Source organism: Centruroides vittatus, unplaced genomic scaffold, assembly GCF_030686945.1.
Source record: "Centruroides vittatus isolate TY-2023 unplaced genomic scaffold, ASM3068694v2 contig_817, whole genome shotgun sequence".
Lineage (NCBI taxonomy): Eukaryota > Metazoa > Arthropoda > Arachnida > Scorpiones > Buthidae > Centruroides > Centruroides vittatus.
Genome location: NW_027122532.1, coordinates 2,205,987 through 2,233,414, shown reverse-complemented (window position 1 = coordinate 2,233,414; position 27,428 = coordinate 2,205,987). Strand labels below are relative to the sequence as shown.

The following is a 27,428-nucleotide window of genomic DNA, read 5'->3' as shown; positions in this document are numbered from 1 at the left end:
TAAGGCATCTGTGGAGGATGGATAAGGTGCTTATTGTACCTGTTGTTCTCTCTTCTACAGGTGTCATACCACACACACTACACAAAAGCCTGGGCACATTAGAATTGAATAGAAACACATACATCACACTACAGAAGGCCACTATATTGAATACATGTCATATTGTGAGAAAATTCCTGAATACAGACACACACACTGATACACTTCTTTAATTTCTGTTTTGGTTACTATGCCTTGACTTTGGTCCGGCATAGTACACAGCCACCGGTGTTAACCGAGTATATCTCACTTAACCCAACATAATAATAATAATAATAATAAAACCTGTCAGGATAATCCAGCAACAAGCATTGATAATAACACACATACAACAATTACCACTAATGATACTACAGACACTTCCTCATCCATCACTGATAACATAGACTTGGATTTAGTTAATACGCTCTCACTTATATTTCAGGAAACACTCACTAAATATACAGGTACAGATCCCACACAACGACCACGAATACCAAAAATCAACACGTCAAAGAAAGTAGGAAAAACACTAAATTATGTAAACACTCACTTACTACCACACTACATTCATTCAATTTCTACACTCGCAGACATTCATACATTAGTTTATGCTGGGGCAGTTACAGTAGTGACACACCATGGACTGAAAGTACAATCACAGACAAATACACAGAAAACACAATACTATCACAAGCCTGCCTGGCAGAGAAGAATAGAAACACAAATAAATGACATTAGACAGCAATTAGGCAGGCTAACACAATACACTAAAAACAACATAACACCCAAATTAAGGAAACAGCTCAAAAACATTTTCAAGAAAATAAAAACACACACAAAACATGAACATCACAACACACGCATTACAGAATACATTGATACACTAAAACAAAAACTTGCTGCCAAAGCACGTAGACTCAAACGATACAAAACATGTACACTACGAAAACAACAAAATAAATTATTTACAAACAATGAAAAACTCTTTTACAGACAAATTAATAACAAAGCAAACACTGATACACAGCACAGTGGCACACCAACAGAAGAAGAACTCACAACATATTGGTCTTCTCTTTGGTCCAGTGCTGTCACGCACAATGCTGAAGCAGGATGGATCGAGGAGGAGAACAAAAACTTACACAACATACCAACTATGCCCTGTGTTGAAATAAACATACATGATTTCCAATACACTGTTAACAGAACACACAACTGGAAGACACCTGGTGTAGACAACATTCACAATTTCTGGTACAAAAAGTTCACATCACTGCACCAGGAACTAGCTAAACATCTAACACACATCATCATCAATCCACAAGACATGCCAAATTTTCTTACTCAGGGCATCACCTACATGAAACCTAAAAACAACAATACCACAGACCCCACACAATACAGACCAATTACATGTCTTCCAACACTCTACAAATTATTGACATCCTGTATTGCAAACAAAATATACAAACATGTTGAAGAACACGACATTCTAACAGAACAACAAAAAGGTTGTCGTAGAAACCACAGGGGATGCAAAGAACAGTTACTCATAGATTCAGTCATTCTACGGCAAGCACACAGACAACACAGAAACATACACATGGCATATATAGACTACAGAAAAGCATTCGATAGTGTTCCACACAGTTGGCTGCTACATATCCTACACATGTACAAAATACATCCATCACTCATTGCATTCTTTCAAAACACTATGCAGCACTGGAGAACAACACTACATCTCAGGGTTAGTAACACTTCCATACAAACAAACCAAATTTTTATTAGGCGAGGAATTTTTCAAGGAGATTCCTTGAGTCCTCTCTGGTTCTGCTTAGCCCTGAACCCATTATCCAACATGTTAAACAACACGCAATATGGTTACAATATTAGACACAAAAAAACAACACAGTTTACACTGTCACATCTCATGTACATGGATGACATAAAACTTTATGCATCCACACAAAAACAACTTCATCAACTCCTACAAATCACACATTCATACACCAAGGACATACAAATGGAATTTGGCCTAGATAAATGCAAAACAGTTCACATAGAAAAAGGAATCCTGAAGAAAGAAGATTTTGCACTTGGAAATGGAGACATTATTGAATCCATGGAAGAGGGCGAGTTCTACAAGTATTTAGGATTCCAACAGGCCAAACTAACAGAACATACACAAATAAAGCAAAGATTAATTAAAGAATACCAAAGTAGGTTAAATGCTATTCTCAGAACACAATTAAATGCAAAACACACAGTTAAAGCAATAAACACATATGTCATCCCAGTACTCACATATTCTTTTGGAGTTATACATTGGACTCACACAGATCTGGAGCAACTCCAAAGGAAAACAAGAACAACACTTACTAAGCATAAACAACATCATCCTAAATCCGCCACAGAAAGATTAACCCTTCCACGTAAAGATGGCGGACGTGGCCTGATTGACATAGTTAACCTTCACTACAAACAAATACAGTCACTGCGAGAGTTTTTCTACAAAAAACAAGAAACATCACAATTACATAAAGCAGTAACTCTAGCAGACTCGAATAACACACCATTAAACTTACACTCACATCATAAGGACACAACACAACATATAAAAAGCATAGACACCATTAAGCAATCGTGGGCTCGAAAGGCACTCCATGGCAGGCATCCTTACGATCTGGCCCAGGATTTTGTTGACAAAACTGCGTCAAACAGCTGGTTAGCTCGGGGATGCCTCTTTGGGGAGACGGAAGGATTCATGATTGCCATACAGGATCAGGTCATAAATACTAAAAACTACAGAAAACACATACTCAAAGATGCAACACTCACAAATGACACATGCAGAAAATGTCACATCATGCCAGAAACTATACAACACATCACCTCTGGTTGCAAGCTCTTGGCACAAACAGATTATTTACACAGACATAATCAAGTAGCAAATATAATACACCAAGAGCTTGCAAGGAAACACAAATTAGTAGACATCCACGAACCATATTACAAATACATTCCACAGACAGTATTGGAAAACAACACGCACAAAATGTACTACGACAGAGCCATAATCACAGATAAAACAATTTACCACAATAGACCAGACATCACACTCATTGACAAACACAATAAAATCACATACATTATAGACATATCCATTCCAAACACTCACAATATACAAAACGCATGCACTGAAAAAATTAGCAAGTACACAGAACTCGCCCAGGAAATAAGGCATCTGTGGAGGATGGATAGGGTGCTTATTGTACCTGTTGTTCTCTCCTCTACAGGTGTCATACCACACACACTACACAAAAGCCTGGGCACATTAGAATTGAATAGAAACACATATATCACTCTACAGAAGGCCACTATATTGAATACATGTCATATTGTGAGAAAATTCCTGAATACAGACACACACACTGATACACTTCTTTAATTTCTGTTTTGGTTACTATGCCTTGACTTTGGTCCGGCATAGTACTTAGCCACCGGTGTTAACCGAGTATATCTAGCTTAACCCAACATAATAATAATAATAATTAAATGCTATTCTCAGAACACAGTTAAATGCAAAACACACAGTTAAAGCAATAAACACATATGTCATCCCAGTACTCACATATTCTTTTGGAGTTATACATTGGACTCACACAGATCTTGAGCAACTCCAAAGGAAAACAAGAACAACACTTACTAAGCATAAACAACATCATCCTAAATCCGCCACAGAAAGATTAACCCTTCCACGTAAAGATGGCGGACGTGGCCTGATTGACATAGTTAACCTTCACTACAAACAAATACAGTCACTGCGAGAGTTTTTCTACAAAAAACAAGAAACATCACAATTACATAAAGCAGTAACTCTAGCAGACTCAAATAACACACCATTAAACTTACACTCACATCATATGGACACAACACAACATATAAAAGGCATAGACACCATTAAGCAATCGTGGGCTCAAAAGGCACTCCATGGCAGGCATCCTTACGATCTGGCCCAGGATTTTGTTGACAAAACTGCGTCAAACAGCTGGTTAGCTCGGGGATGCCTCTTTGGGGAGACGGAAGGATTCATGATTGCCATACAGGATCAGGTCATAAATACTAAAAACTACAGAAAACACATACTCAAAGATGCAACACTCACGAATGACATGTGCAGAAAATGTCACATCATGCCAGAAACTATACAACACATCACTTCTGGTTGCAAGCTCTTGGCACAGACAGATTATTTACACAGACATAATCAAGTAGCAAATATAATACACCAAGAGCTTGCAAAGAAACACAAATTAGTAGACATCCACGAACCATACTACAAATACATTCCACAGACAGTATTGGAAAACAACACGCACAAAATGTACTACGACAGAGCTATAATCACAGATAAAACAATATACCACAACAGACCAGACATCACACTCATTGACAAACACAATAAAATCACATACATTATAGACATATCCATTCCAAACACTCACAATATACAAAACGCATGCACTGAAAAAATTAGCAAGTACACAGAACTCGCCCAGGAAATAAGGCATCTGTGGAGGATGGATAGGGTGCTTATTGTACCTGTTGTTCTCTCCTCTACAGGTGTCATACCACACACACTACACAAAAGCCTGGGCACATTAGAATTGAATAGAAACACATACATCACACTACAGAAGGCCACTATATTGAATACATGTCATATTGTGAGAAAATTCCTGAATACAGACACACACACTGATACACTTCTTTAATTTCTGTTTTGGTTACTATGCCTTGACTTTGGTCCGGCATAGTACACAGCCACCGGTGTTAACCGAGTATATCTCACTTAACCCAACATAATAATAATCAGTGCAGAACCCAAACGGTTAGGAGTTGAAAGTTGAAATTTGGTACACAGTTAGGGTACGTCACGAGAATGCACGCTAAGAAGGGATTTTTCGAAATTCCTCCCCACGAGGGAGAGGGACAGGATTAAGGCTTAACACTTCCATCAACAATGGAAGTGTTAGGTAACAATAGAAGTGTTAACAATGGATGTGTCAACAATGGAAGTGTTACGTAACAATGGAGAACAAAAGAAAGCGACGTGCAAGATTTACGGGCACTGGAGGGAGGGAAAAAGAGTAATATGTTAGACCATATTCGATTTTCAAATTTAAACAATTAGTTCTGTTTTTCTCGACCTTTCTTCTTTAGAACATTCGATGAAAATCGAACGATATAATTAGAACACGTCGTAAAAATCGAACAATATTAGAACATTCGATTTTCAAATTCGACCTTTCTTTAGAAACACTTAGTTCGTTGATGAAATTACTCTTTTTCTTTTTTTGTGACTATAACGTAATAATCTTAATCTTCGCTATCGTTACTTTTGCCCGAGCAACGCCGGGCCTATCTGCTAGTAATAATATATTATTGAAAAAGTTTTCTTACCCCAAAGAAAAACCTTTCTCATTGTATGATGAGTTACCAGACATTATACATGGAGTATGAGTGGCCAAAATCCAACTGTTTATCAGAAACGTTATGAAAGAGCACATAATCAGGAGAAACACAGCCACTTGTAAGATAGCTTACAAATCTGAAAGAATACGAGAAAATATAACACGAGACTTTTACTAAAACTAAAAAATAAAAAGAAATAATAAACTTACATGCCAGTACAGTACATCACCTCCCGTGTTTCCCGACAAAAGGCACCAAATATGGTGATTTGAGTGCCTTTAGTTACGCGGCCACGGTTGTATTTTCGCCTCCGGGTGAAGGTTTCATCGATCTGAAAACAAAAGATATGAATATAGGTATGCCTGAATATAAACAAAGACATTTCAGCAAAGTTAGAAACGTGGTCACCTCGACGTGCAACCCTTCACCCCCAAGCTGAATGTTCTGCTGATGGGAGACGAAAACGGTTAACGTTACCCTAGCAGTGGCGTGCCGTGACATTTGATAATAGGGAAGCTGTGCTTCTGTAAGAAGCCGCCTTCCAGGGGCAATTAGTCAGTGATGGTCTAAGGTCCATTCGTATTCGTTTGTTCGATAAGCTAATAAAGACCGCAGACTTCTCTAAATGTATTTTTAATTAATAGATTATCTAACGCACTTAATAAATAAGCAAGTTCAATATAATTACCTTTGTTATATAGATTCAAATGATTCCCTATGCCCTCTAAATGCGTTTTTGCTTCGATAACATCTACTAATTTAGATATATCTATTAGCCGTAACTTTGTTATAATTTTCAATATTTATTTTATATTGTTTACTAATGTTAAATTTTATTCTGCTTTGATTTCCAAATCGCTTCAATTTTACGAAAGAATCGACGTGACATTTACAATTCGTGTGTTTTGCCAGCTTTACTCAAATTATTTAAATCGTCAAAGCCATTCTTATTCCACACACCAATTTTATTTGAAAATAGTAGGAAAGGCCAACAAAACAATTTTTGCATTTTTATGCATCCACAAAGTCATTTTATGTCTTCATAAATGTTATCGTGAAAATGTCGAACAAATTTTTTTGTTCGACATTTTCACGATATTTTCACTATCAATTGAACTGGAAGAATTTCTGTCTTTATTACGTCTAATATTACGAAGAAATCAGTCCACTGTACGCGGCTAGAGATTGGTTCGGTTAAGCTTCTGTTTAAGTAAAATTTCGGCTCTTTCGTCGGGGTTTTATATATGTTTCTAATTCCCTAATCGCTTAATTATTTAACTACTTCTTAAATAGAAATAAGTCGAAACCGGTTACTTTATACTTGAATACTTGTAGTCTTGGGAAAAAGTGGAAAGACAAATTTTTATGACAACCGATATATAAATCGTAAATTTAAGAAAAATAAATTCTACAGCTTTTTCTGTACCTCGTGCATCTCTCTCATTCTTTAAATTTAGTTGTAAATGATGCTACCAAAGTAACAGTTAATTTTTTAACATTGTACAAGAATTGTACACGTTTTTTTCTACATACCCTTATAGATGGGACGTACGAAATCGTAATATCACTGGTTTAACATCGAAATCCGTAAGTAATATAAGATGGGAGAGCGGAATAAAAATATCAAATATTTTAATGGATTTTTTAAAACTCCTGTCAACTATACAGAACTATCATAAAAACATACCAGTAAATTTCTATCGGTTGGGTTAAGTTATAAATCTACTTGTGATTCACATAATGGGGCGAGGACAGCCAAATATCTAGCATGCGGGCGGCTAACAGCCCAGAACCGAGCCTGGATAGAAGCATTGAAAGCGTTATACGTGTGTAGCTTACACCGGCTAAAGGAGGATGCACACATGCGGCGCGGCAAGGAAAAGCGGTGACGCAAACGCGTCTTTGCCGCGCGGCAGCACGACCACACAAGCGGCAATCCGTTTACATTTCGGCGCATGCGTTCAGTATTCAAGATGGCGAACGATATCGAAACTCCGCTATCCACGTGTTTACAAATTGTTTTGTACGGCTCGTTTTATTTAGCTAGAAGATTTCGTCGAAGATTCGATGAATATTTTGGATTAGAGATATCGTATTGGCAAGAATCTTGCCGAGATATTTTGTTGGATCGATAAAGAACTGATGTACAAAATAGGCTTATTCTTCGATTAAGATCTCTCGATAAAGAATACTATTTCGAGTAAGATTCGGTTGTTTTGTTCTTTGAATTAAATAATATATGATTACTGTATCTGTGAAGAATTTGTGTTAAATTTATTATTCTTTCCTCTTTATTCTGATGTTAGTTATCTCGGTTAACCACGTCGAACTTTCCGCCATTAAAACACCACGTGATTGTATTTTCTCACGTGACTGCCAGACGAAATGTTATTGGCTGATAGAAACGCATCTTGGCGGCGGCCGCCGCGAAAGATAGAATTCGACCAACTTTCGCGGCATGAGAAAAGCGGCACGAAATAGACCTCTGCGGCGAGAAAAAGTGACGTCATTCTGCCGCTTTTCTTTGCCGCGCCGCATGTGTGCATCCGGCTTAAACCGGGAGAGGTTGGTGCTGTGCAAAGCGCATGCGCGAACGAGTAGTACAATCTGGCTGTTTGGAAGCGCTTCCATTCCGCCACTGATATTCGAATATACAATAGCGATCTTATCGTTTTTTTCACATGTAGTATAGAAATTTGTAATAAGATACATAAAACGGTTATAATAAAATAATCGCACAATATGTATTTATTTTTTTAGAAAATACAAGGGAAGCGGCACTTCCACCGCTTCCAATGACGGCACGTTACTGTACCCTAGGTATACAAAATGGCGGCTCGTCTCCGATTCCAGCAATCAGAAGATAGGGAACAGTGGGAAGGCACGTTCTAACCTAACCTAACCTATTCTAATAATTTTGTTGGTAATAATTATGGTAATTTATTAGAATAGGTTAGGTTAGGTTAGAACGTGCCGTTTTGGGTGCAAGACAGTAGCGAGAGAGAAAGCGGCCGAGCGTAAGCATAGCCTACTAGAAGAAGAGTGGGAAATAGAGAGAGAGGAGGGGGTGGGGGGAAGGAGGGAAAAAGAGGGGGATCTCATGATTGTCGGCCCGGGGACCGTTTATTTAAGAACAAAATATATACAAAATAACCATATGTACAATTAGATACAGAGGCAGATAGGTATCCCGACAAACAGAATTATTTGACAAAATAACATAGTATACATTGGAGTTACAGATGGGACCTTCGAAGATACAGTCATGATAAAGTCCATAGAGGTGGGTACAACAGAGAAGGACAAAAGTGTCCTAGCTGAGGACTTTGATTCTTTTCAGGTATTTCAGCAGTTCGTAGTAAAGTTCTTTGGTCTTCAGGAGAGTTTCTGGGGTGCAGGGCCACGCCTTGGCCAAGGCCAAGGTGGCAGCGATGAGTGGCTTTCTATCGTTGTTGTACAAGGAGCAGGTAAAAAGGAGGTGATGGCTGTCACCCGAGACGTCCATGGAGCACGGGCAGAGACCGGTACCTTTATTGAGGAACCTTAACAAGTAACTGTCGAAGTTCCCGTGTCCCGTCACAACTTGGGTAAGTTCGTAGGAAGGGACTAGGTGATGCAGTTTAGTTCTTTCTGAGATAGATGGTAAAAAGCTATACACAGTCCTGCCGGTTTTGCTACTGTCCCAACGTCGCTGCCAACACTCGTTCGTGTAGCTGCGCACTTTGGGTGCAAGACAGGGAACCGATGCACATGGTCCTCCAGACGGTGCCGCCAGTCCACCTTATCATTTTTTTTCTTTTACTGGACTTTTTCACAGCGGCAGACGCATCCGAACCTGTCAGATGGCGACGGTTCCTTCCGCATGGTGCCTGAAAATTACGACAAACATATTGAAAAACTAGTAAATTGAAATATTGGCAGTTAATGATTACCACTACTATTACTATTAACTCGCGTGGGCAAATATCGATACAGATAGCTGTCTATGGCACGTGTAAAAAGGCGGGAATCAAGGAAGGCTTACCTCCGCACTTAAGGCATAGCGGAAAGAAACCGATTAGATCCGGATGTGGCACGAGCCCCACGAGGTGGCAAAATTTCTGTGCAGCCTCTTCATTGGGGAAGTAGCGATGAAAGTTGTAAGATGTTAAATTGTCAAATATCGTGGCGGGATCCACAACGGGAAACGCTGAAATATCGCAATTCAAAGGCATGATATCCACGTGCAGTAAGAAATGCTGGGTACGAGAATACGAAGGTCGGCACGACTTATATAACCTCGGCAGGCAGTGCCACGTGTCACGTGACCCGCGGCTGGCACCCCATTGGCTTACAAAGCACCTTGCATCTCTATGGCTGAGGGAAGACCACGTGGTTTGGCTGTCATGCGCAGTGCCGTCTTTAGGATTGCTTATCTGAAATATGAGTTCCAAAATGATTCTAGCAAGATGACGTCGGGGACTAGTGGGCTGAGAGGGGGACTATCGTCATCGTGGACCGGGCTTCGCATCCCGGCGAGGGTAAAATTAATAATTAATAATATATAAATGTATTTACAGGCGACAGATGGCGACACGGATGACTACAGGCCGGTGACGTGCCCCACGGACCGCGTATAAGGGACAGAAGGTGGCGGCGGCGAGAGCAGAGCGGCGAAGCGCGCAAGGGGGAAACAAAGGAAGGTGTACGCGAACTTTTTTTGAACGGTACGCTCCCCTTTTTTAGGCAGTTTCACGTGACCAGAAATGACGTAGGCGATTCTTTACAGGGCTATATCGTGAAGGGTCGCGCGTAGGGCTATGGTTCTTTTGACTTTTTTCTTCCCACAGGGGGTCGCTACCCTCCTCATTCAACGTGTGAATTGTACAGTACCTTGCGGGCTTGGTTATGGTGTTAAATAAAGTCTTCTTGTTGCTCCCTACGTCAGTGTGTGTATATGTTATGGACAAAGTGATTAATATGGGCATTATTCATAATGACTGGGCATTATGAATAATGACCAACGAAATCGGGCATTGTAATAAATTTCAATAATTCATCGAATTGACCGGTCATTATGAATACTGCTATCATCTAGTCGGGCAAAGTGATAATAATATGTTGAGGAGTGATCATCTGACATATGCTAGCCAATCAGCACTCGCATCTGAGTTGCGCGTACGTATTGCATTTAGTACCGAATTTGGCGGCGGTCGCGACTGTTTGTGCACTCGACGGATTCCTTCCAGAGGGGAGCCGCCGGCCGGCCACCGATTGTTTAACGTCACTAGTTATTTATTCATGGTAGTTCTTGAACACACGTATCAATATCTAGTTAAACAATCGGCGTCCAGTCTGCAGCTCCGAGCGGTCAAGGTTAGCAGCCTGTCACCCTGGGGGACCCGGGATCGAATCCGGACGGGTCGAAAAATCAGTGTGTAGTGTACAGTACATTATATATTACATATACATGTACATTATATATTACATATACATGTACTGTACACTACTCTATAAGGAAAGATTGTAAATACATATTTTTATGGCAAAAATCTTATCTGAAAATTTTAATGTTGAAGACAAGTTATAACATGTCTGGAACTTACAGCTTCTTGCAATTGTACACATTGCAAGAAATTGCACGAATCACGAATTGGATACAAATGAATTATACATCCACAAGAGCCGAATTATCGGGCTAGAGTTGGCTATAATAAATAAATAATTAATAAGACAATTTGGCACTAGAGCTTGGCGTTAGGCGCCATCTCTTACTAAACTTAATAATTATAATTAAATAAAATAAATAATTTTAATAATATGGAACTGGAGGAAAAGAAACCGGCCCGAAGCGGGACTCGAACCCGCAACTTCTGCTATCCGTGCAGACACGTTACCAATTACGCTACCCGGCACTTCGGTCCGATCGCCTCCTCCAGTATATATAAGCTAACACGACGACCATCGACGGTCATTACAATGCCGGCTGCGGACACATCAAGTGGCCACGTCCTCCCAATTATTAAAATTATTTATTATGCTACTTTAATATTATTTTTGTTAAATTTTTGCATGTTTTAGCTGGCAGCACTGGCTCGACCACGAAAGGGAGGCTAGTATTTAAACCAGGCCTAATACACTAACGTATTTTTTCATACTTTTCAGTTATCCGACCAACCCCAGTTCCCAATTAAGTCGGATAATCGATGCTCTACTGTATATGTATAGGCTGTAGTAACTTTATAGCCGGCCCACTACGATGCCCGGTATGTTCGGAGGAACCACATCCCGAAAAATTCTACGTTTTGCGCGGATAACATTGGGGTATATAATGAGAATAACCCATATAAATAGGATAGCCATTTATTTGCATAGTGTCGCTGGAAAGGCAGCCGAATTGGCTTGGAAAAAATAAATTGGAAAAAGAATCGTGTAAAAAATTAACCGAAGTTTTTAAAGACTGTGTTTCTTTTCAAGTAAGAGTTTGATAACGTGGAGGTTATTTTGCGACACACTGGTCACACGTTTTGTAGTTTTGCTTTTGCATACGCTTACGCTTTTTCTTCGTAGATGGCGAGCGTGCTAGTTACCGCAGGTTATTAAAACATACAATTTTAACTTTATTACCAGGAAAGTTACGCAACTCGTTGCTGGATTTTTTTATAATCAATAAGACTACTAAAAACTTTCAAAAACATATAACTTTATTGATGAAAAAATATATATAGAATTATATATATATATAATACCGTATATGTAAAAAAATTCAAAACTAAGTAAATTGAATGAACACATTTTTATACGAAACTAATTGGATTTAGTGGCTTTTTACTATCATGAATGTTGGCAATTTGTACATGATAATTTCAGTGCTCTACGTCAGGAAAGTAATTTCCGATTTAAAAACAAAATTAATACAAATTTCTTACTCATTTAGCATATATCTAAGATACAAAACAATCGCGATTTTAATCTATTTAGCATTACGAAATTTGATTGAAGCAATAATAATTACACACATCTGTACATATTTCATGGAATTTTACAAAAACAATTCGAAAAAAATAACGTCCTTATCGGGAAGATGAGGAATTATTGTTTCCACGCCTTCCAAATAAGGAAACAATTCTCGAAGAAGGTCGTTGTTGTGGCTAGCATATTTTCGTTTCGTAGTCACGTTGCTGAAATATTTCATCAATTTAGCGCATAAAATCAATCGTGCTTATATCAATCAATGAACAATATAGTGTTAATTAACTGAATTGAAATTCTAACACTCGATTCTGACATAATTATATATATACAACGGTATAATCAGTCGGACTAGGAATGTTGTTAACTTTAGCCAATAAATAAATAGGTTTGAACTAATATAAGCGAGAAATATCGAAAAAAATCTAAGTCGTACGTTGGTTAGTTTTTAAATTACTTTAATTAAATTATGATTACGAGTGTTTAATGCACGAAAATTAAAAAAAAAAACATTATTTTTTAATGGTTTTTTAGTGATTTCACTAAAAAATCATTTGTGTCTTTCATTGTGAATTCCAGGATATACAGGCAGGAAAACTATACGATGAAAATTACAGTTCATGCAAATATTGTAAATAATCGTGTGAAGTGTTTTAACTGTAACAAATAGAAGCCATTAAAAAATAATGATTTTCCGCTCACTTTTATGTTCTGACACTTTGTATCTTTCCTGTTGCTAAAAATGTAGCCTTGTTATTTTACTGTTCGACGAAAATCCCAACCTCTTACACTAATCCTGTTATATTCATTTATTGATAAAATTAACACATCAGAAAATATTTTTTTCCGCCATAAGTTATTAAATTATGCCTCTTCCTATATAAATAAAAAGAATTCTAACTAGTTTTATGACAATTTTTTAAAATTACAAAGCGAAAATTATTCTGTATGCCATGTTGTTATTTTAAAGCGGCAAAATTATAATAATAATGAAATTTCTTGAGGAAATTTGGCTAATGTAAAACTGATTTTACAGGGTGACCCAAAAGTCATTTAACCTGTTTTCGAGCAATCGAAGCGTGTCGAAATGCTGTGATTTTTGTCCCGACAAGGATCTCGACGAATTTTTCCAGGTTGTAATAGTTTTGTCTTTAGAGTGGTTAATTGACTATTGGGCCATCATTTTCGTTAGCTAAACTTCTTCGAAAGAGAACAAAATAATTATATTAAGCTTTATAAGTCGATTATTCAGAAATTATCGTACAATATCCTACAATTATACACGAATTCGGATGTTAAAACATTTTCAGACACGCTAGACTGTGAAAAGTATGTTTTGAGTAAATTCATTTAGAGTAAAATCGAGAAAAAAGACAAAAGTTTATCGAAAAATAATTTTCCTCCTTCTGAATAGAGAAAGAATCTCGATAAATTTATTCATATTATAGATGTGTAATGGTAGGCAACGAACCGTCATCGTAAACATCCGACTCGACTTCGTCTTTTAAAGGTTGCGAATTAGTTAAGGGTCCAAAAGTATTTTTAACAGAACTGTAAAGATTTCTCGAAGTATTATTCGAACGAATGGACGATGTTAACTGATCTATGGACCTTAGTCTCATTTTGGAATTGTTTCTGGAGGATGCGGTGGCAATTTTATACACTCGAGGCAAGAAAACGATTACTACTATAACAGTAGCTGTCGAAACAAAGCCTAAGCAAAGGGCAGGATCGGTCCATTCGGAAGAAAATACAAAATATAAAGTAAACCACGTGACCCAAACCGCAAAGGTGACTAAGCTAGCCAAGTGGAAAAATAATCCTTCCCTGTAGTTCCTTCTTGTTTTGATGCAAAACGGTGTCAGAAACAAGAGCGTAGCAAGTAATAGCATGTTGTATATTAATAGAGATACCGTGATGGTTTGGTTAGTGGCACATCTGGCCGGACAGTGAGTTTCGTATAAAATGTGAGATCCTAGATTCAACCACCAATACTGGGCACTCAATGCCACCTGTATACCGAAGATAAAACAGTACAGCGACGTTTGAATGATCCCATTGATGTGTCCGGCTAATCCTAAAGTGCCAGAAGTGGCTAGCATCAAACATCTAGCAATCATTGGCGAGAAAACGGCGGCGTAACCCAGCCCCAAAACGGAGGCTCGTAAGGCACAGACGGTCTCTGTCGCGTGAAAAGCGTAAGGAAGGACGGATGCGTACAAAACAATAATACCGATTAAAGTTAACAATATAAAACCGTGGTGTCCCTCCAGAGATATCCCGGAACACATGTGATACAGTATAAAAGCTAAAATGGTTGCCGATACGATGATACCGATACAGGAAACGGTCACACAAACCGTCACCCACGTTGCCGACTTCCAAATTCCGTTTCCGGTAGTGTTCTTGGGTCGAATGGCTTCTTCATTCAGGCAGTTACATTTCTTTTCACAATGGAAATGGGGTATTTTAAACCATCCTCCTCCCATCGGTTGCAAAATGTCTAGTTTCTTTGTGTTTATCTTTAGTTTATTTTGGGCAAAATATCCAACCTAAAAAAGAAGAAACAAAATTAGGAAATAAGTCATATGCGGAATGAAAATCTTAGTGTTAAACTATGTATCCGCCAAAGAAACGTAGATGATTTGGTCCCAAATGAGATCCGAATCCACATTTTTTAGCAACGCCGAAAGACGAGCGACAACTGCCTCTCCTAGTCTTCCTGTGGGCGCTCTCGGTTCGGATCACAATACACACTTCCCCAAGTATGGCCGGATTTATATATAGGGGGTACACGAGCTATAGTCGAGGGGGTAGTATAGTAGTACAGTAGTTATATAAATCAGCTAAACAAACTACAGCTTAGGGCGTCACATTATAAGGAACTTCACTCCTTCCTCAAAAAAACGTATCACAGTCAACTCACGATTATATACGTCACGCTTCTTCACTGTTTGAGAAGAAATATTACGATTAAAAAATATACATATCATTATTCCGGTCTTCTTTGACGGTGCAAGATCCTCTTATAGTTTTATGTACGGCTACAAGAAGTCTAAATCTAGCCTTTCCTTTAAATTTTACTGTATTTTTTTCGGTGGATTATGATTCGCATACTAGGATTTAAAAATAAAATCCTAAATATACGGTGTGATCTCCAGTTCAGAGCGCAATTTGTTCCTCGAACAGCAGTACACCTATCCCTCGTTTTACACGTTTTCGCTTTTACACGGTTTAAAAAATAAATGTAGAAAATAAACTCCATATTCCAATCCACCTTAATCATATGTTATAGTTGATATTTAGGATACTAGGTGACAGTTTTATTTGAATCCGTCAAATAGTAACCGATAAACCGACATAGGGTACTCCCCCATACGCACGAAGTTGCATTCGTTGCACATAGTTTTAAACCAGAAAATTTTAATTTTTCATATTCATAAGTAACAAACGATTACATTATTTTTAATTACATTTTTTACATTACATTACACAATTACATTACATTTTTACGAATCTTTCAGATTTTATTTTTTGTTCCTTTGTACTTTGTATTTAATTAATAAAAGAATATATTTTTTTTGCCTTTCAATATTTTTGTTTGATTTATGTACCTTTAAAAAATTGAAAAAAATTCATAATTAATAAACAACGAAATTATGTGTTTTTTGCATACTTTTCGATTTACACGGGTTTACATTCAAAAAGATACAAATTCGATTTACACGTTTTTCTCGGGAACCTATCTCCCGTGTAAATCGAGGGATAGGTGTATTACCATCTAAAGTAAAAGAATATCTGATATTTTGAGACATTGCTTACTACGGATTGTAATTTATGGGGCATTCTGTAAGTTAATATACAGTGTATTTGTATTTATATTTACTACGTATTTTAAATAATTTGAACTTACCTGATGAAAAATCGCGTTGCTTTGGCTGGTATCTTGGTAAGACCATATTGTAGAATTTCCAGTTTGAGAAGGCAGTTCGTCGAGTTCTTCGCGAAAATTACCATTCAATTTTTTGATTAATTGCTTTTTAATTATTCTTTTCAAGTGCGGACACTTCTTATTTTCGGACAGGCATTCGGCATCTTTGATCTTCTTCGTTGCCCAAGTGTACTTTAAAGCTGCCATCGTGGCCGCACGAACCGAAGGATCAGAAGCGTAGCAATCTAAGCATAAATCGTCGTTATCCAATTTCTTAATTAAGTTCTCGTACTTTTCGTTATTTAATATCTCGGACGATTCGACTACTAGCAAAGATCTAACTACGGGCTTGTACGAATCCAGGTTTAATTCGATATTCTCTCGCATCAATCCTGCTGCCAACCAGTAGAACTTATTCTGTACGTTGGAGTTTGCCGATTGTATAGCTTCTTCTAACTCGTACTCTGTACCCAATAAAACAATAACGTCTATTGATTTCTCTGTGGTTTCCTCGAAGAAATGATCGTAATCATCCCTGCAATTAATAAATTTTAAAAGATACGAGCGTTTTAGCGTGTGATCCGGCTCCTCGACCGTGTTAAATCTTCAAAATTCAATACCTGGAGTGTGTTGTTATACTCGAAACTGTTACACATATGTTTGAATCGGCAGCAGCTTGGTAAAAAATCCTTTTCCAGTTCCTCACTAACGCTTAGGAGAGCGATTTTGAACCAGCTGAATTGGGCCAAAATTTCAACTACCACCTAGAAAACGGAAAGGCGTTAAACTTTATTTAATCGAAAACGTTTTTACGTGTCCACAAATTAATTTTACCCTAATTTCCGAATGTAATTCCGTGATCTCGATGGGGACGTAAGGAACAGATAAAGGGCGTAAGAAATTCGATATCTCTCTATGAATTCTGCTGTTTGAAGGTCCGAGAAATCCTGAAATTCAGTTTTAATTAAATTTGCATCAAAAAGACTAAGAATTTGACATTTTACCTACCCATTAAACGATGCTGTTCGCACGAATTTAAGAACTTCGTCTCTGTCAAACCACGTATTATTTGTCTAGTTGTAGTTTGGACGTCGGAACACGTGTCCAAAGACAACAAACCTGAAAAATTAACAAATAATTACCCATTTTATTAAATTATTTACATGTTCGAGTTAATTTTTCGAGAGAAAAACAAGTAAATTAAGCCATGTTTTCACGAAAAAGTGACCCGACACTGCGTGCGAACACGATAATTGTATTCGCGGCTTGAGCTCCATAATCACAGTTTGAATTCCATTAAATGAATGGACGGAGTGAGTTATAGACTGATGCGAGTAAAATTTACTTACGCATTGACAATAAATATTCTGAATTTAAATAGTCATTATTTATTCTGTGTAAAATGATGAATAATTTGCAATGTAGTAAAATGTTCGTTCTGACGTTAATTACCACAGTTAATTCGCCGGTTAACAATACTAATTAATTACGTCCAAACCTCGATATAGCGCGATTCTTAAACAGTGCCACCCTCTTATAGCGACTGTAAACGGATCTTTGCAGTAAGTATTAAATAGAAAATTTTTTACATTGGTTACTGTTGTTTGAAGTTCTACGCTTTAGCGCCACGCTCGATTTAGTGCCAATTTCAAAGGCGACGTAGTTTTGAATGTAGTCATCGATGCTGTTTCTGTACTGTAATAACTATAAGAGAAAGCGTTTTAATAAATAGTATTTAGGCACATTTTAATTAAAATATATTAAATTTAACGTATATATATATAGGCCTATATATTTAAATTAACGTTTCCCCGTCCGCATCAAAGAATTTTTCAGCTTATGGCACAGTTGAAATTACAATAATCTGCATAATTATGCATACTTGTTGCTTCGACCTTGTAGAGAGTTAAAGGATAACGTTTCACCAGACGAAGCGAAGCATCGAATCTTTTCCCCCTTTTCTAGAACGTTTATAATATAAATCACGATCCAAATTAAATTAGCATTTAATTATGTAAGAGAAGAAGAGCAATGATTTTATCATTCTAAATCAGCCGAAACTCCTCGAATTCTTCTGTGTACATCGGCCTCCTGTGTTATTCTAAAAGATAATTTCCTACTTTTCAGTAATAAATAAACTATAAATTAAACTAAACTCTGCACAGATGAGGATGAGGGGAGTAAACAATAACAATGAGAGAACCGAAATCCTCCTTCGTACAAATAAACTGTCGTCAATGTCACTGCAGCTGTCACAACACATCTGACAATATTCGTCTAACAAAGATCAAATTACATTCGAGGAACTGAACTTTTTTTTTATCATCATTATTATTATATTTTAAAAAATTATATAATTATAAGGGACAGCCCTCGAGAATTAAAAGCGAAGCTGATAGGTAACACGTGACACAGGAAATTTAATCGAAAAACTCCGAGTTTCTATTATTAAATTGTGTAAAAGCATCCATTTTAATTGGCCTAAATCGGTATCGGGTTATGAAAACAAGATCTCGCTTGTTGTTGAGGCGACGAGAATAAGATTTTGCCAAGTGATATTCTGATTAAATTCTAAGATTATGCACTAGAGTAAATACTAAGCCTCTATTTATCTTCGATAAGTTATTATTATTTTCCTATAGTGGCGGATTACACGATAGGCGCGCTTCTAGGACCTCGTCGCCTCGATGGGGCCTTAAAAATTACGTAGCAAAATGATAATATGCCTCTAAAAATTTAATGAATTGTATATTTCGCACCCCGGCAAGAACGGTAGCATAATACACAAACTGACGATTTTTTTGTCTTTTTAATGTAAAATAAACACTGTTACGTAAAGGGCCTTATAACAAAATTGTTCCTAGGGCCTCGTAGGAACATAATTCGATGCTGTTTTCCTGTTCTCTTAGGGGAAAAAAGCCGGAAATCGGAGACATATTTTGCTTCTAATGTCCAGTTTTTTAACTCGCTTCCCGAACCAGTACCACACTGACATTGATCTTACAATGATCGTTAAACTTAGTTAAAATTTGTATTGTTACGTCATACGGAAGAATGTATAATATCCGTCGAATTAACATAACACAAATGCCACTCTTTAAATGGTCAAAAATAATTTTTCTTTTTTCTTTACGAATAATCAACCGTTTGATGTTGTAAAACTATTGTTTGAATGATTTAACTGCCTTCGTATAACGGTTTTAATCGAATCAAGATACAATAAAAATTAATAATAATATCGCGTGGTTAACCAAAAGCCAGTTAACCGCGCTTTGTTTTTGTGTGTTCCAGTACACTCGTGTCCGAAACGTAACAATGTTATGTAATTCATACATTCCGTTACAAAGTAAGAGAGCAATTTCAGTTTTAACAATGGTTAACTGACTTTTGGGCCACCCTGTATAATTATACTCATTAATATTTTGATACAATGATTTAATAATAATTTTTCTAAATCGTAAAGTAAAAAAAGAAATTGAGGAAAATAAGTTTTAAACGAGGATTTATAATAATTTTGATAGAGAAAACTGCAAAATGTGAAAAAATAAACGATTACAACGAGAAACAAAGCATTATATATATATATATAACTACGAAATGTGTAATTAATATAATTGTAGAATAATATAATTAATTATTTCATAGTAGAAATTTATTATAAATGCTGTAAATTGGTCTAATGCGATGAATTATTTTAACCGAATCCGAGTGTTCGTGTCAAAATTCGCGACGAATGGCACTCCCCCATAATGAATTAATGAAATAATTAGAACATCGTCTACGAAGTCGAGTAGTATCCTTTTTACACACTACATATAATACAAAATTATAGATTTAAACTATTTATAACTCATTACAAAACATAAACACGCATTACGAAAGTTAATTTAACTTACCAATACAATAATTAGAAAGTAAAAAAAATTAAATTGCAGTCGTACCAATTTTTACGTCATCGAAAATGGTGCCGTTATTAATCCAGTCGACGACTGTCGAAACTGCCAGCATCTGCCGTTGCCCTCCTTTCTTCACTAATTGGCAATGACGTCCACGATGAAGATCGAATAAACCCACCAGAAAAATATCGCCTTCCGTCTTTAAGTATGCGTCCCCCGTCGGTTGGCATGTGTTACAAAAAACCGAACAACACAAAACCGAAAACACCAGGAGGAACAAAAGGGCCGCTTCCATTTTCCAGTAGAGCAGCGTGCCTAAAAATTCGCAGAAATTTTATTCCACTCGATCATTCGACATCTTTTTATATAAACTAAATATATACAGTATATAAAAACAAAAATCGGCTTACATTATCATATTTTATAATCCGAATAATATAAACATTCGATAACACTCCGATTAAAACTGTGTTATTTTAAGAAAGTGCCGATCGTAAAATCCATATAAACTCGCATTTAAAAAAATGGAAGGATTTTACTTTTCGCTCCCGACTCGTAGGAGGTAAGAGATTTATAACTAGTGTACAAAAAAATACGTATATTTTTTGTACGCGTCTGATCTGATTATAGAAGATATAAGTGAAATTAAAGGCGCGTATTAGTCAATAATTTCATTTTATCACATTTATGATGATAAATAGATCACGACGACATCGATACTAAGGCCGATAATAGCGTAAAAACTCAGTTTTGTTGGAGTATTACAGGCACAAATCTGACGTTCTTAAATTCATTTTTGCTCTGTAAACATAAAAATCACGTTTTGTTTGTTTTTTTAATATATATATATATATATACCATAGAGTACGAAACTAGTAGAGAAATCTGTATATTCATCGGCTTTAAAGGGAGAATTGAAAGAAATTTTAACAGAGGGGCAATTGTAAAAGATAGAAAAACATAACATTAATTAAACTCTCGAACACAACAATTAATAACGTGTATTAATTATTAACAGGCCCCATCGCAGGGAAAGCCATTACGTAAAGCCATTACAAGGAACTTAATAAACATTTGTTATAAATTATTCACACTCGCATTTCTTGTGCGTTAGAAAAAAAAAAGTTTTTTTTGCATATTTTACTTATTAAATAATTAATAGAAATTATTTAAACATTTCTAAAAAATAAACTACAGACTGGAGAAGACGAAAATATCTAGAAATAGGATTAATTTCCAAGAGTTTTCTTCGTTTTAAAATCGAGTTTTAACGGATATTAACAACTAATTTTAAGTGTCGCGCAGTTGATCGTAACTAACGATACGACGAACGTACAGACGTAACGTTAAACGACGTTATTAAACACTAATACGTAACAACGATTTAGTTTACCTGAAAATGCCGAGAGGGTTATTTCGTTGGGAACACAGCGACAGCCTGGAAAGACGAGGACATAACGGATCCCCTCCTCGTCTGGTCGGAGCTCCTATACTTCGTCGGTGACTATCGCTACACTTCCAACGTACAGCGGTTGGTTCCGACGATACTTAATGCTTCTCGTTATCTGTTCTTCGCGGAAGTGACGGGATAATTTTCTTCTTTAACAGTGGCCGAGTTATTTTTACGAATTAAAAACGTGCCTTTGGCTTCGAGAGGACGGCCGATTTTCACCGGGACGGCCACTTTAATCATTTACCTATAACTAAACGCATAAAAGAAAAACGAGTGATTTAAGATTTCAACTTCAACCTCCGTCCCATTAAATTTAAGAAGCGTAAACCGATAAGCCGTCGAATTAATCCCTTATTTAGTCAAATAAACAGTGCAGAATTTAATGTAGATATTTCCTTTTTTTTCGCGGGTTGTAAATTATTAAAGATTGTAAACGATTTTCGAGTGGGAACGGGAGATTCGTCCGAGTTCGACGAAAATAAAAATTCACCCGTCGATAAACACCCGCTAGAATTTCTTCGGGAAAACTCGATACCGAGGGAGCAGTATCGCGTTTAGCAACCACATTGGATCGAAAATGTAAGCTTTTATTAATAAATAATTTCGGCTTTTTTATGTTAAATCATTCCGTCTCTTATCTTTCGCGTCGCTTCCGTCCGGTCGACTTTACACTAATTTCCTATGGCTATTTTTGATTGTTTTCGCCTCGTTTAATGGCTTAGTCCTCGACGGCTTCGATGAGTGTATTATTATTCTAAGCTCGAGTTATAAAAATGTTATTTTTTAATGTTTTATCGGATAGGCGAAACTCTTTCTGGTGGCCTTCTCGCGCATATTTATTCTGTAATATATATATATAAGAGAGAGAGAGAGCTATATCGGACGAGAGTAATTTTTCTCGTAGACTAATTGCGAGGAGAGAAAAGAACCGACTTAAATTAGCGATCCGGTAAACGACCGGATGACGAATATTCGGTAAATTGACGAGTATAAATTGGATGTAAACGATAGACAATGTTTTGCTCCATCGCTAGAACTTTAGCCAACGATTTCGGATCTCACCGTGTCGTAAAAAACCAGTTAAGTGTTTAAATTGTACGTTAATTATTCTATAACAATTACAAATGTAAGGTTATAAAAACCCAACGGGTTTAAAAATATTATCGATAAATTGAACTCGTACGGGGCGAAACTTTGTTAATTTATAATCGATAAATACGAGTTATTAGGAGTTCTTTTAAAATAATAATAATGTTATTAAATTAAGCGTTACCAAAGTTTTTTCGTACGGAAATGCGCCTACATAATTACGTACACGCGCGGAGCCGGACGTAGACTCGCGGATCCGAGCCGTAGAATATAAGCTATAGAATCGGCGGCGCATTATCCTACGGGCAAAAAGGGCAATCGCTCGGGGTCCCCAAACCGATCTTTTATAAGACACTATTTCTCCCTAAAAATTCCCCGGAAGAAAAATGTCCGAAGTCAAAACGTACGCGGGCCCCCCTAATTCGAATTTGTCTGGAAGCTGGCGAAATTATTACGCGCCATTACATAGATTATATATTGTCTCTTTAGCGAAAGGGACGGGTTCTATAGCTTAGGGCCCGTCTCTTTCGCCAAATAATAGATATAACGGTACGAAGCCCCAATTTATATCTCGTATAGATCCGGCTCCGCGTATAATATTTTGCTATTTAAATAATCATTAACATTTAATGGACGTAAGCGAATTCGAATAAATATACCGACCCAAAATAATTTATTAATAAAAGAAAAAATAAATAAATAAAATAACGGACATACTCGAAGCTACGTCGATTATCCGGAAGGAATTTTTCTCGGTTTTGCGTAAGGAATCTCGACATTAAAAAATAACGACGAAGCGACGTCGACTTCGCGCCGACATCGATAAATACGCGAACGCCGTAAGCCGGCAGTTCCGTCATTTTCGGCTCGACGCCCACTTTTACCGAAAAAATATTTAACGACGTAAACTTGGCTCTATAAAAACATTTCGGACGCGTTAAATTATTATTAAGCTTCGACGGTCTCTACCGATCGACCGCTCGACTATTTAAATCGCGTGAAAAATGACGTATTAAGCGTCCGACAGTTAGAAAAATTAAATAATAATAATAATAATAATAATACGGCCCTCTCGTAAACAGTCCGTTTTTTAGTGACACGATTAGTTAAAATTAACGTACCTCGCTACCTACTTGCACGAGCGTACTACTTCGTTACCTTCTTACGTCGGTATACGCTGGCGTAGGTAGGTAACGAAGTAGGCTAATTATTAACCACGAAAACGCTAATATATTAAATGCCTAGCTTAACAAATAGTTTAGGATTACGTATGGAAATCTGGCCTAATCGAATCCGTTAATCGGTGCAAAAATGACGGCAGCGAGACGCGAGATCTTTTCGTAATTACTTATTTCTCGGATGGCGTTTCCGATATAACGTCGGAAAAAAAAGATTTTCGTCTGGTCGACATTCTTATAAAGTGGGCTACGTCGTAAGCGACGCGTCGAAACATATTTTCCGTTCGTCGCCACGTCGTTTTTACTAAAAAAAATAAGTTAAATTTCGCGTTGGTCGCATCCGTCGGCGAGTAGAAGACGGCTTCTATAAAAAGGCCGACGAAATTTCTAACGGATTTTAGCCATAAAATCGCGTAAACGCGTACGTAACGAATACGGTTTATTTATTTTTCCCGGTCGATTACGTATATTTGTCGTACCGATTGGCGGGGAAGCGGCAAATACGTAATTAAGAATAATAAAAAATAAAAGCAAAACGAATGGCGCGAGTCGTTAATCAACGTCGATCCGCTTCTCTTTATATTTAGTAGTCGACGCCACGCTACGCCGACGCTATACCGACACTTCCGGCCCCACCCGTAAACGGTGGCCGTTTTTTTCGGGAACGTTTCTTTTTCGACAAAAATCCTATTTTTAACCTCCGGACGGCGGCCGTCGTCCTTAAAATAATTCGCATAAAATAATAATAAAAATGAATGGTAAAAGTAAAAAAATAAATGTTTATTTTAAAAAACACAAAGGACTTAACTACGTTTAACGTCGAAGACGACGGCAAAAATTTTTATACGGACGCGCTTCTCGAACGTCCGGAAACTCCCGAAAAGCGCCCGCGACTCGACTTTTCCCGCCGATTACTTCGATTAAAATACGTAAAGAAGGAACGGCGTCTTCCGCCACGGAGGTAATCGCAAAGTTTTAACGCCGGGACTAATCTATTAACTACGTTTTAGTACTTTTAAAAGGAATTTTAAAAATTATTAACGGCCGGCAAAGCGCTATTTCTTTCCCTACGCGTTTTAACTTAGGTCTTAGCTTACGATAAACGGTCGATCTACGGTACTCGCGTTTTCGGCCGTTCTCTCGCGTTAGAGGACCCGCGTACAAAAATTAATCTCGCGATTTTCTTTTTATAATTCCGAAAGCGATAAATTAAGTTATCCTTCGATTTATACCACCTACGCGATTTTCGGCCTACCTCTCGACCACGGCTTTCCGTCGGTGGCCGTTATTCGAAGGTCGACTATATATTTCGAAAACGATAATTACGCTACTCGGTATTGACAAAATTTTATGGATTCGCTACGAAAACGCTCCGCGAGTAAAAATAACGACGTTTAGCGCGCTGTAGGTCTAATCTTTCTATCCTAGGAGTGGATAAAAGAACCGAACACCGGTCGCGCCTTCGCGCCCGGCCGGGTGGAGTTTTTCGGGTTTTCTTCGCATTTTGTACGGTGATACGGAACGTAATCGGCTTTAATTCGTAATAAATGGCTATAGTTTGTCGAAAAAAAGTAGAACGAATATCAATTCTTTACGATAATTCTCCTCGAAAGTGGATATTTTCCATCTCCGTTCCGTTCGAATCGACTATCAAATTTTAATTTCGATCGTTTTGAATACGTCGGGTGATCGTAATTAAATTCTGTCTAGAGATATTCGACAATGAGAATACGTCCAAATTTCGTACGGTGACATTTTAGGACACTCGGAAGACATTTGCGTAAAAAAGAAAAAAATATAGTCGCTAAACGTACCGCTCTGGCATTTTTTTGAACCGCGAGCGACGGAAGAGCGATTCTATTTGCGGGGAAACTTAAAAAAATAGGGGTAGTCGGTAAGATAAAGATAAAACGAGAATCGCGACGTTTGCGGTCGACGATACTCTAAAGCTTTAAGTTCGTTACTTCCTCGAAATTGTCCGGTCCGCGCGAGCGTTCGCCATTCGCGGCTCGCGCGTGATTCGGCTGTTCTAAAAGCGAGAAAAGCCCCCGTCGCCGACACCCCTAGTGCGGTTTACGCGGAACGCGTCGAAAATTCGACGGCCCGAAAAGACGGTATCGCGACGTACGCGAGAAGCCATCGAACGGTCTCGGTCGCCTTCGGGCTTTACACCTTCGGAACGTAGACCGCGTCGAACGGTATCGCTATACTCGATGGTCTCGAAGAAATAAATCGTTGGCCGTATGCGGCGCGAAATGTGCCTCGGTGGTCGGTGTCGGCATTAATCGTCTTTTGCGCGTCCCGAAATGTCGCCGCCTCGAATTTGGCCGCGTTCGTACCGCTAGACGAGCGTTAAATAGAGATACTTTAATTACGATCTTCCGGTTTTACGAAATTCCAAAGAAATTTTCTATACGTAACAACGTCGCCCGCAGACTATACGAAAGGGGGAGCGCGAGCTATTAAAGTATCGTACGTTATTCGAGAAACTTCGAACTCCGATTCCATATCGGACGAGCGCTCCCGCCGGGTGGCACCGGTCGCGGTCCGGAAGCTAACTCTGCCTGGTAAAACGAGGAACGTCCCTGGATTTTGAGGCCGAGTCTCGGTCGACGTACGACCAGACAAATATAGTCGGTTAATTTTTTATATTTCCGGAATAGTCGCAAATTTTCTGTCGTTCGTCGATACTCGAAATCGACCTCTCCCCTCGGGGATTAGGAAAAGGGCGGCGCGGACGAAAGAGGCACGCGATCCAATCGACCCGACGTACGGGCGCCCCTTAGACGTAAACGTAAATTAGGTTCGGCGCGTTCTTTACTTAAATTTTAATTAAGAACTTATTTTGTCTACGACGTGAAATTTTTATTCGTTTAAAACGTTAAGTTACTCGTTCTTTCGATTATCCGTTTAATTGTTTTTGAGCCGTCTTAAAGGACGAGTTGGTGGAAAACGTTAAATTCTTAAATAAATGGCGCGCATCCGTCGTATTTATAACTCTTCGCGCGTATTTATTTATCTGCGAAAAATACGTCTAGAGATACGTTATAAAAATGTGTACATTTTAGGGTAAGATAAATTTAAAATAAATTCGAACTCGCAAACCCTTAAAATCGACGTACGAGTTGAGCTTACCTTACTTAATTGTACCGCCAGCGAGTAGGCGAAAATTCGAATTTTCCTTCTTTTCCGACTTACGGAGGCCTAAAAACTTCCGAACTCTAAACCACTTACTAAATGAAATAGATTTATAATTAATTAAATTTCCAATATATCCAATTTTCGTCGGTTCGGATAGCCCGGTTTTTTGGATCGGAGCTATCCGAACTGGTAAAAATTGGATATATTGGAAAAAAGGATCCGTCGGAGGAGGCGGGAGTGGTGCACGGATTACAACGCACGCGGGGAGTCCCAAATTTTTACGTCGGAGA

At 37.8% G+C, this 27,428-nt stretch overlaps 2 protein-coding genes across 5 annotated transcripts in view; both read right to left on the bottom strand.

The window, feature by feature from the left end:
• Window positions 1-13,861: 13,861 nt before the first annotated feature.
• On the bottom strand, window positions 13,862-16,913 carry LOC136982263 (protein bride of sevenless-like). Its single transcript, XM_067278736.1, has 2 exons — window positions 16,364-16,913; window positions 13,862-15,002 (listed from the first exon to the last, which is right to left on the bottom strand). The coding sequence occupies exons 1-2, from the start codon at window positions 16,766-16,768 to the stop codon at window positions 13,893-13,895; spliced, it is 1,515 nt and encodes a 504-aa protein (XP_067134837.1). The 5' UTR covers window positions 16,769-16,913; the 3' UTR covers window positions 13,862-13,892.
• LOC136982267 (uncharacterized) overlaps window positions 16,674-27,428 on the bottom strand; it is a 25,234-nt gene continuing 14,479 nt past the window's right edge. Inside the window, exons 1-7 of one of the 4 annotated variants that reach the window (XM_067278741.1) lie at window positions 23,537-23,618; window positions 21,671-21,980; window positions 20,323-20,592; window positions 17,390-17,500; window positions 17,216-17,328; window positions 17,002-17,145; window positions 16,674-16,916 (exon numbers count right to left, since the gene is read on the bottom strand). In XM_067278741.1, the coding sequence (XP_067134842.1) occupies window positions 16,911-16,916; window positions 17,002-17,145; window positions 17,216-17,328; window positions 17,390-17,500; window positions 20,323-20,572 (624 nt within the window). In that variant the 5' untranslated portion in view covers window positions 20,573-20,592; window positions 21,671-21,980; window positions 23,537-23,618 and the 3' untranslated portion in view covers window positions 16,674-16,910. Of the gene's footprint in view, window positions 16,917-17,001; window positions 17,146-17,215; window positions 17,329-17,389; window positions 17,501-20,322; window positions 20,633-21,670; window positions 22,069-23,536; window positions 23,619-27,428 lie in introns of those variants that run through there. The other 3 variants (XM_067278742.1, XM_067278743.1, XM_067278744.1) reach the window with 3 other exon arrangements.

Excerpts from the sequence above, each read along its gene's own strand:
- LOC136982263 (XM_067278736.1), bottom strand. The coding sequence starts at position 16,768 with ATGCGAGAGAATATCGAATTAAACCTGGATTCGTACAAGCCCGTAGTT. Across the intron at positions 15,003-16,363 it reads GCAACGCGATTTTTCATCAG|GTTGGATATTTTGCCCAAAA; the intron begins GTAAGTTCAAAT and ends CTTCTTTTTTAG.